General features: G+C 46.1%; 1 protein-coding gene across 9 annotated transcripts in view; it reads left to right on the top strand.

Annotated features, from left to right (window-relative positions):
• The first annotated feature begins 2,890 nt into the window (after positions 1–2,890).
• The window catches only part of XPNPEP1 (X-prolyl aminopeptidase 1), a 54,423-nt gene continuing 46,609 nt past the window's right edge, over positions 2,891–10,704 (top strand). For 2 of the 9 annotated variants that reach the window (XM_025467153.3, XM_025467152.3), the window contains exons 1-2: positions 2,922–3,049; positions 5,808–5,913. Coding sequence is in view for 2 of the 9 variants with exons in the window: in XM_025467151.3 (XP_025322936.1) it covers positions 3,018–3,049 (32 nt within the window). In the remaining 7 variants the exon portion in view is untranslated. Of the gene's footprint in view, positions 3,050–3,120; positions 3,144–5,807; positions 5,914–10,704 lie in introns of those variants that run through there. The other 7 variants (XM_025467156.3, XM_025467151.3, XM_025467158.2 and 4 more) reach the window with 7 other exon arrangements.

The raw sequence follows: 10,704 nt of genomic DNA, 5'->3' as shown, positions 1-10,704 counted from the left end.
GGACGGCTCAAACAGAAACAGTTCTGGAGGCTGGGACTGCAAGACCAAGAGAGGGTTGGTCCCTTCTGAGGGTCATGAAGGGGAATCCGTTCTGTGCCTCTCTCCTAGCTTCCAGTGGTTTGCTGGCCATCTTTGGCTTGTAGATATATCACTGGGATCTCTGCCTTCATTGTCACGTGGTGTTCTGTGTCCAAGTTTCTCCTTTTTATAAGGATACCAGTCATATTGGATTGGGGCCAACTACTTCAGTATGATCTCATCTTAGTAATTATATCTGCAATGGGTCTGTTTCCAAATACGATCACATTTTGAGGTACTGGGGGTTGGGGCTTCAAACTAGGACTTGTGTGTATGTGTGTGTGTGTGAGGGGGCATGATTCAACCTACATGGTTTTACAGGGGCACCTGGGTGGCTCAGCTGGTTAAGTATCTGCCTTTAGCTCAGGCCATGATCCCAGAGTCCTGAGATGGAGTCCTGCATTGGGCTCCCTGCTCAGTGGGGAGTCTTCTGTTCCCTCTCCCTCTGCCCTTCTCCCCTGCTTGTGCTCTCAATCTCTCAAATAAATAAATAAAACCTTTATTTAAAATATGTTTTTACACACTTAATGTTTCTGGCTCCATCTAAGGCCCACCCAGTCTGAATTTGAATGATGAGTCTGGTTGCTTCTCTCTTTCCGGTGTGTGGTGTAGAAAGTTCGATGAGGTGACCTTTTCTGTTCCTTTGTGTTTAAGGGTTTGGGGGCTAGGAATCCATCCTGCTGCCTGAATGTACCTTACAGAGCCCTACCACTGCCTAGCTTGTGGCAAGTGACTTAACCTGTGCAAATCTCAGTCTCCTTGACCAACAAAATGAGAATAACAGTCCTCTGTTCATTGGGCTGTTGCGGGCTGGGCTCACAGTGCTCAGTAAATCTTAGTGATTGTTCCACCTCTTCAAACATGTGAGGACTGAAGAGTCAGAAGAGCCTGACATATCACCTTTTGTGATAATCTAGCTCAACAACTTTTCTCTGAGTTTGTCCCAAAAGAAGCTTAAGATGGGGAGGGGTGCCTGGTTATACAGCAGACCGGAATTCAAATCCAGTCCAGGGAACACAAAGTATTCTCTTTCTCCCCTAAAGCCAGATGCTGTAAATTCTGAGCAGACTCCTCCTAGGCAATGTGATTACGAAATACCTGCTTCTTTTTATGTCCCACTTCTCTGTCTCTCTGACATTTCCTTTTTTCTCTTACAACTTGATCTTTCCCACCATCTATCAGGTGTGGGCTGGAACCAGTCATTTTATTTACAATCTGTCTCTTCTTGGCTCTATAAATTTGGGGATATGGAACAGCCGTCTGCTGCTTTCCAAGGTGTCACATCTTTTAGTTCTTTCAGACTTTTTCTACGGGGCCTAATTTAGCTTGTCTAAATGCTTATTCAATAATAACCAGAACTTCAAGTTCTTGCAGGCTGCAGAAACTATTTGGTACAGGTGTATTAGGCCTTCACCAAGGTCAAAGCGAGAAGTGTAGATCACCTTTAAAAATGCGGTCACTTTCACTTAGTAAATATTTCCTAAGTGCTGATTCTGTGCCAGGTGCTGTTCTAAGCACCAGGGTCCCTTACCCTTGAGAACTGTACATTCTAAGGACATTAATTCCTGCAGAATATATGCAATGAGAACCTACCACATGGCAGGAATTATTCACCATTAAACAACACAGACACAATCCTTGCACTGATGGCTATTTCGTGTGTATGTGTGTGTGTGTTTAAGAGGGGATAGAATGCAATACACACAAGTAAATTTTTATTATAGTAAAAGGCGATAAGCACTATAAATAAAACAGTATGGTAAGGGGGATTAGGAGTGACAGTGGGATTAGCAAAGACTTGAAGGCAAGGTGAGAGAAAGGTAAGGAAGAGAGCCCTAATAGTTGGGGGAAGAGCAAGTCCAAAGGAAGAGCATGAGTGTGCCTAGTTTTTTTCAAGGACAGCAAGGAGGCTAGTTTAGCTGGAGTGGAGCGAGCAAGGTAAGAATAGAGGGAAGTGAGGTTAGGGGCAGATCAAGTAGAGCTTTTGGCTTGAGTGACGTGAGGAACCATCAGAAAGCGCTAAGCAGAGGAGCAACATGATCTCAGACTTCAAAGGACTGACCCAGCTGCGGTGTTGAGGCCATAGTGTGCAGGTGCCAGGTGGCAGCAGGGAGGTCAGTGTAATCAATCACAGAAGTGCACCAGACCAGAGAGGGGACAGATGGGGGTGGTGAGAGGGGTCGGATTAGAGATTTATCTAAAAAACGGGCCCACACGATTTTCTGACCGGCTGGATGTGACGTTGGAACCAAGAGGGCAGGGATGACTCCAGGATTTTGGCCTGAGCATCCTGAAAGAATGGAGTAGACACTGACTTGAGGTGGTCAAGACTGGTGAAGCACAGTTTTTTTTTTTTTTTTTTGATGCTTTGGGCCAAGAGCGTGGTTCAGACGTGTTAAGTTTGAGGGGCCCGTTAGCTCTCCAAGCGGGTGGCCCGCTGGATTCTGAGGTTGTTTGGAGCGTGATTCTGGGGCACATCCCTAGAGCCTCGCCCAAGTACTATCACGACGGGCTTCCTCTCCTCTGTCCTCCCGACGGCTGGAGCCTCCCTGGGGGGCAGCTCGTCGCGCCTCAGCCCCTCCCGCCCGCAAAGCCCCTCTTTCTTCTCTTGGGCAAACACCGAGAAAAATGCACAGGAACGACGCCGAGCGGCACGGCCTCCAGCCTCCCCCCGCTGCAGGCCAACGGGCTAAGCCTGCGGCGGTGCAAGCGCAGACCCGCCCCCGGCGCCCGCGGAGCCCCGGTGGGCGTGGCCTGCGGGTGGGCGTGGCCTGCGGTGGGCGGGGCGGGCGCGGCGCGAGCGCACGCCACAGAAGGGGGCGTGGCCGCTGGGCTCGCGCGCTCGCAGCGTGCGCGCCGGCCGTGCCGCTTCCTGCGCTTCGCAGGGCGATCAGCTGGTGCGCGCTGCCCTGACGTGGGCCGGGGCACGTCACCGCCGAATGGCAGCCTCCAGGAAGGCCCCGCGAGTAAGGTGAGGGACCCTCCCGGGAGCCGGCATCTGGGCAGGGCGCGGGCCCCGGGGCCCGGGCGCGCAGGTTGCAGCCCCGGAGGGCAGGACCTAGAGGGTGAGCGGCCGCGCGGCGCCTCGCGGTCTGGAGGAGGCCGCGGCGTGCGGGAGCCCCCCGAGCGGGAGCAGCGGGAGGAGCCGTGCAGCCGGGCAAGTTCCGGGCCGGCTTTGGAGGGCCGCGGGCGCCCTCGGGCAGCCGGATACCGGCCCGTGGACGCCTGTGCCCGCGGAGCTGCGGCGCTCGGCCCGAGGGGCGGCGGCCGTGGCCCACCTCCTCCCCAGGCCTGGCAGGAAGGCCCCCGCTCTTGCAGGAAGTTGGCCCGGCCAGGCGCCTCCGGGGGTCCTGGGCATGGGTGAGCCCCTGCCTTCTCCCCTCCTCCCGTGGACTGTAATCCTGAGGTTACAGCCCTGACAGTACGGACACCAGCAGCTCGCCTTACTCATTTGCCACCGCCAGGAGGATAGGCACCTGCGGGCCCATCCCCATCAAATGGTTTCGGTGGCTGGGTCATAACCTCTAGGAAGATCCCGCCAGTAACGCGCCCTGGGCTCTCCCTGGGCTCTCCCTGGGCACAGGGAGCCGGGAAGGATAAACTCCTGGTCTCAGACACATTTCAGCCTATGCATCCCCCCCGCCCACCTAGGGTATGCTTATTACAGCAGCTAACAAAGTGGGGGACAGAGAAATGTTGGGAGATCACAAAGGCCGGAAGCAAAGATGCCTGGCGTTCCACACGGGATCAGGGATCAGCCGTCCTCAGCTCAGGTGGGAGTTGATGACTACCCTTGGCAGGATGGCCAGGCTCACTTGCTGAACACAGACCGTGGCTTGTATTAGTGATTGTGAGTGGACAGATCCCAAGCTGACCTTGACCTGGCCTTGGCCTTGCTGTGTCATGATTGGGACGGGTAGAGAACCAGACCTATCTTGTGGAAGGATGGGGGGAGGTGTGGCCATCCTGGTGTGGAAGGAGTTGCCCGCTGTGTTAAGCGCTGGAAATGGGGTTAGGTAAGTGGATAAGGATGACTTAGATCCTAGGCACATCCGTGGACCAAGAGTAGGTTTATAGAATCACAGTATTTTGGGGGGCAGGAGGGTCTTTGAGCATCTGCTGGCACAGCTTCCTTGTCTCACACAGAAGGCAACTGAGGGACCGCAAGCCTTTTGCCCCAGGCCCTTCCCCTTGTGGCAGAATTTGAGGGCTATTCAGTGTAAGCATGAGAACTTCTTGCAGTTCAGGTAAAATGGACTTAGGTAAAAAGGGGTTGAGCTGGCCTCTAGTGCAACTGAGTCCAGGAGACCAACCCTGGCATCATCTTGGCCTCTCTTTGGCTCTGATTTCCTAACTGTTGGCTTCGTTCTCAGGCCGACTTTCTCCTTATGGGAGGTCTGCCCGTTCTGTGCTGGCAGCCCCAGCAGAAATAGAGCCTTCTTTCCTAATGGTTGGAGCGCAAACCCCAGATCTGATTTCCAGGGGGCTGATTTGACCGCATGTTTATTCCTGAACCAGTTGTGTGGCCCCAGGATAGATTGTCCAGGCCTGGGTCCCAGAACTTGGTGGGTGAGGGGATGACATTCATCCCAACTCTGTAGGCTGAAAGAAACGGGCGGTCTCAGAAACCATTGTGCTTTGACCAAAGGAGGGAGGGATGGATTTGGGGTAGGAAAAGACCACGTTTCCCACTACATACCCTAAAACTTGTTTCAATCTACTCTTATCTGAACTCCTGAGGTGTGATTGAGCAACTCGGTGCTTGTTTTGCCCCATCCTGCGTGTGATAGACACATATGGTTCTCATCGTGGACTGAGGGTCAGGGTGCCGGTAAGCATGACCCTGCTGGGATTTCTTTATTTTAAAGAAAAGAGAAAGAAGAGAGAGGGAGAAAGATGTGCCCTGCCTACCTGATGCAAAGATCGAGCAGGCAGTTCTCTGCACACTTCCTTCCCCTTACCCACGTCATGATGTTGAGAAGGTGTAGGTGGAAGTAGTCCTGGGAAGGGGAAGAGTGCTGTGCTGGATGTTGGGAGGCCTTGACTGTGGTTCTAGACTAGCCCTGTCACCACCTAGCTGTGAGGCTTTGAGCGAGTCCTTTGATCTCCTCAGTTTGTCTAGAGGAGGAAGCTGAGTTGGTACCTGAGGTACCTTGTATCTCTAACATCTCATGGTAGCCCTGCTGCAGCTGCGAGGCCTGAGAACGTGTCTGTCCAAGTTAAGTGAAAGGTGGCTGGATCTTTTTTTTTTTTTTTTTAAGATTTTATTTATTTATTTATTCATGAGAGACAGACCAAGACAGAGGCAGAAGGAAAAGCAGGCTCCATGCAGGGAGCTGGATGCAGGATTCTTACCCAGAGACCGCAGGATCGTGCCCTGAGCCAAAGGCCGACTCTCAACCGCTGAGCCACCCAGGCATCCGTAGGGTGGCTGGATCTTGGATTCAGAGATCACGGTGTCACAGGAGCAGAAAAACTGTCATGTTTAACTGCTTCATGTTTAGCTTCCTTCATGATCCTGACAGGAGGGTGGAGGTAGTGATGCTAAGGGAGAGAGCTTTACTTCAAATTCTCCCTGAGCATCACCTGTCAGACCTGATTTCTTATTATGGCTTTGCAGCTGAGGTATGTGGCCTGTGGCAAGTTATCTTTGTTCTCTTTTAAAGTGAATGAATAGAGCTACTTCTGAATAACTTCCCTCCAACTCTCTTGTCCTGTATCCTCATTAGTCACGGCGACCAGTTAACTCCCAAATGTATAGAGAAACCGACTTCCTTGGCTCACCGTCTTGTAAAGGTGAAAATATGAAGTCAAGGAAAACCAGCAACTTGCCAGGTGACTATGCGACATGGATCTCTGCCCAAAAACAAGAGGTTACTTTGTAAAATATTATAACAACTTTATTGAGATATAATTCATGTACCACACAATTCACCTTTTAAAAACGTACATTTCAGTGGTTTTTAGAATATTCTCAAGAGTTGTACAACCATCACCACAGTGTTTTGGGACATCTTTATCGCCCTGCCAGAAGAAACCATGTACATGTTAGCGGGCATTCCTCATTTCCCTCAGCTTCACCCTAGCTCTAGGCAATTGCCAGTCTACCTTCTGTGTCTATGGATTTGCATCTTCTGGACATGCATATAGATGAATACAGGGACGCCTGGGTGGCTCAGAGGTTAAGCGTCTGCCTTCGGCTCAGGGCGTGACCCTGGAGTCCCAGGATTGAGTCCCACATCGGGCTCCCTGCATGGAGCCTGCTTCTCCCTCTGCCTGTGTTTCTGCCTGTCTCTCTCTGTGTCTCTCATGAATAAATAAACAAAATCTTTTTTTTTTTAAATAAAATCTAAAAAAAAATAGATTAATACAATATATGGTCTTCTGTGACTGTCTTTTTTCACTCAACATAAAATGTTTTCAAAGTTTACTATGTTGTAGTACTTACTCCTTTTAATTGCCAATAATATTGCATTGTATGGATAGACCACTGATTTATCCATTCTTCAGTTGATGGACGTTGGGGTTGTTTCTGTGTTTTGGATATTAGGAGTATGCTGCTATGAACATTTGTATACAAGTTTTTATGTGGACTTTTGTTTTCAGTTTCCCACACCTAGGACTGCAATTGCTGGGTCATAGGGTAACTCTTTAACTTCTTGGAGAATGCTGGACTGTTTTCCAAAGTCACTACACCATTTTGTAGTCCCACCAGCAATGTCTGAGGGTTCCAATTTTTCCATATCCTTACCCATACTTGTTATTGTCTATTTTTTTTTTTTTAATTTTTATTTATTTATGATAGTCACAGAGAGAGAGAGAGGCAGAGACACAGGCAGAGGGAGAAGCAGGCTCCATGCACCGGGAGCCTGATGTGGGATTCGATCCCGGGTCTCCAGGATCGCGCCCTGGGCCAAAGGCAGGCGCCAAACCGCTGCGCCACCCAGGGATCCCGTCTATTTTTTTTTTATTATAACTTTCCTAGTGAATGTGAAATTATATCTCACTGTGGTTTTGATTTGCATTTCCCTAATGGATAAAGATGCTGAAAATCTTTTCATGTGCTCATGGGCTATTTGTATATCCTCTTTGTAAAATGTCTGTTCAGAAACACTTGACCATTTTAAAATTGGGTAGTCTTTTTATTGTTGAGTTGTAATAGTTCTTTATATACTCTGGATGTTAGACTCTTATCAGATATGAGTTGCAAATATTTTCTCTCATTTCATAAGTTGTCTTTTTACTTTCTTGATGGTATCCTTTGAAGTACAGAAGTCTTTTTTTTTTTTTTTTTTGAAGTACAGAAGTCTTTAATAATGAAGTCCAGTGTATCTATTTTCTTTAGTTGCTCATGCTTTTTTTTTTTGCTTATGTTTTTTTGATGTCATATTGAAGAAATCTTTGCCTGGTCCAGGGTCAGGCAGATTTCTATGTATTCTAGGAAAACATTTATGTCTATGATCTATTTTGAGTTAATTTTTTAAAAAGATTTTATTTATTTATTCATGAAAGACACAGAGAAAGAAAGGCAGAGACGTAGGTAGAGAGAGAAGCAGGCTCCAGGCAGGGAGCCTGATGTGGGACTCGATCCTGAGACTGCGGATCACGCCCTGAGCCAGGGGCAGGTGCTCAACCACTGAGCCACCCAGGCGTCCCTTGAGTTAATTTTTATATATGGTGTGAGGGTAGAGGTTCACCTTCATTCTTTTGCATATGGATGTCTAGTTGCCCCAGCATTATTTGTTGAAGAGACTATTTCTTCCTCCATTGAATAGTTTTGGCACCATGTCAAAAATTGACAGTAAATGTGAAGGTTTATTTCTGAACTAATTCTATTTCATTGATATGTAAGTCTGTCCTTTTGCTAATACCACACTGTCTTGATTAGTATATTTTATTAGTTTTGACATCAGGAAGGATGAATCCTCCAACTTTGTTCTTTTTCAATATTGATTTGGCTTCCTGGATTGCATTCTCATATGAATTTCAGGATCTCTGTCAATTTCTGCATACAGACTAGCTGAATTTTTTTTTTTTTTTTTTTAAGATTTTATCCATTCATTCATGAGAGACACAGACAGAAGCTGAGACACAGGCAGAGGGAGAAGCAAGCCCCTTGTGGGGAGCCTGATGTGGGACTCAATCCCGGATCCCAGGATCACACCCTGAGCTCAGGGCAGACCTTCAACCACTAAGCCACCCAGGTGTCCCCAGAGTATAAGTTTGACATTTATTTTGTTAAATTTATTCCTAGATACTTCCTTTGATACTTTTGTATATGAACTTTTCTTTTTTCTTTTTCTTTTTTTTTTAAAGATTTTATTTATTTATTCATGAAAGACAGAGAGAGAGAGAGAGGCAGAGACACAGGCAGAGGGAGAAGCAGGCTCCATCCAGGGAGCCCGAAATGGGACTCGATCCCAGGTCTCTAGGATCACGCCCTGGGCTGAAGGCGGCGCTAAACCGCTGAGCCACCTGGGCTGCCCAAATGAACTTTTCTTAATTTCATTTTTGGATTGTTCATTTTAAGTATATAGAAAAAATTTTATTATTGTATATTAATTTTGTAGCCTTCAGTCTTGATGAGTTCTAACTTTTTTGGGTAGATTCTTTAGGATTTTCTATTTGAAGATAAAATGCCCTTTGCAAGTAGACATAATTTTACTTTTTTTTTTAAAGATTTTATTTATTTATTCATCAGAGACACAAAGAGAGGCAGAGAGAGGGGCGGAAACAGGTGAAGTAGGCTCCATGCAAGGAGCCCAACGTGGGACTCGATCCTAGGACAGCGGGATCACACTCTGAGCCTAAGGCAGATACTCAACCACTGAGCCACCCAGACGTCCCTTTACTTCTTTTCTAATCTAGATGCTTTCTATGTCAATTTTTGCCTAATTGCCCTGGATAGAACCTTTAGTACAATGTTGACTTAAAATAGAAAAATTCACATCTCTGTTCTTGTTCTTTTTTTTTTTTTTTTTCTTGTTCTTGATCTTACGGGAGAAACATTCAGCTTTTTTGTATTAAAGATGATATTAGCTGTGAATTTTTGTAATATTCTTGATCAAGTTGAAGAATTTCTCTTCTTCCCTTTAATGAGTACTATAATCATGAAGAGGTGTTAGATCTTGTCAAAATACTTTTTCTGTGTCTATTGGGGTAGTCATGTAGTTTTTATTCTTTATTCTGTTGATATTATGTATTACATTAATTTTTTTTACATTAATTTTTATATGTTGAATCAGTCTTTCATTCCTAGGATAAAGCCCATTTGGTGATGATGTATGATCCTTTTTATATGTTACTGGATTCAGTTTTGCTAGTATTTTCTTAAGGATATTTGAACTTATATTTATAAGAAATATTGGTATGTTTTACTTTTTAATGAAAGAATATATGATTCTCTCAATAAAGAATATCTCATTCTGTCCAACAAAATTAAAGTAGAACATTTCATTCTGCCCAACACAATTAAATTCTCCGAGAACAGGTCTGGAGTGATTGGTGAAAATGTCTGGTCTTCTGGTTCTGGCTGTGTCATAGACTGAGCTAATGTGGACTCTTTTCCCTTTACTAACATATAAAAATGTGGTAAAATTATAACAAAATTACTTTTAACTTCATAACTGAGTAAAATCCAAACTCTTTGTATAACCAATAAGAGGCTCCTTGTTGCCTCTCAGATCTTATCTCCTAACCACTTACCTCCTCATCTGCCAGCACACAACCACACTGGCCTTCTTGCTTTCTCTGATGTATACCAGGCATACTCCTGCCTTAGGACCTTTGTACTTACTATTCCCCTTTTCTAGAATGTTCCTTTCTTAGACATTCACATGACTTGATTTTTAGGACTCTGCTAAAATATCATCTATTAGCAAAGAGACCTTGCCTAGAAAACCCATATAAAATCACCTTTCACCTTCACTCTTCCTCTTGCTCTGCTTTGCTTCTTTTCATAGAATGCATACCCCCTGATAGAACATATTCTTGTTTTGTATCTTTTGCCTCTCTTCCTGGATCCTCCTCTTTTCAGCATCCTCTAGCCCTACCACACACCCTTCTAAAACCCCTGAGATCAGTGACGATGTCTGTTTTGTTCACTGTTGTGTCTAGAGTGCCTGGATTATATAGGAGAGTCTCAATGAATATTTGTTGACTGAATGGACTTGAAAAAGAGAAATCCGGGCAGCCTGGGTGGCTCAGCGGTTTAGCACTTGCCTTTGGCCTAGGGCATGATCCTGGAGTCCCGGGATCGAGTCCCACATCGGGCTCCTTGCATGGAGCCTGCTTCTCCCTCTGCCTGTGTCTCTGCCTCTTTCTCTCTGGATCTCTCATGAATAAATAAATAAAATATAAAAAAAAAAAAGAAAGAGAGAAATCCTCAGGTGCCAAAAATTTAGAGGAACTTAAAGCTTGAATGGTAGCTAGTAAGCTGAGCCTGAGGAGGTTATTAGACTCTGTAGGCCTTCATACCTGGGGTCCAGGGCATCAGACTATCCTGTATGCTGATTGGAGACCTGTGTGTAAATCTTCTCTCGAAGAAAGTAAAGTGGAAATTAGTCTCATAAGCAAACAACAGTGACAGTAGTGCTCACACAATCTAGGACATGTCTGATTTTCATA

This window comes from Canis lupus, chromosome 28 (assembly GCF_003254725.2).
Source record: "Canis lupus dingo isolate Sandy chromosome 28, ASM325472v2, whole genome shotgun sequence".
NCBI classification, from domain to species: Eukaryota; Metazoa; Chordata; class Mammalia; order Carnivora; family Canidae; genus Canis; species Canis lupus.
This window is presented reverse-complemented; position numbering and strand designations above follow the sequence as displayed.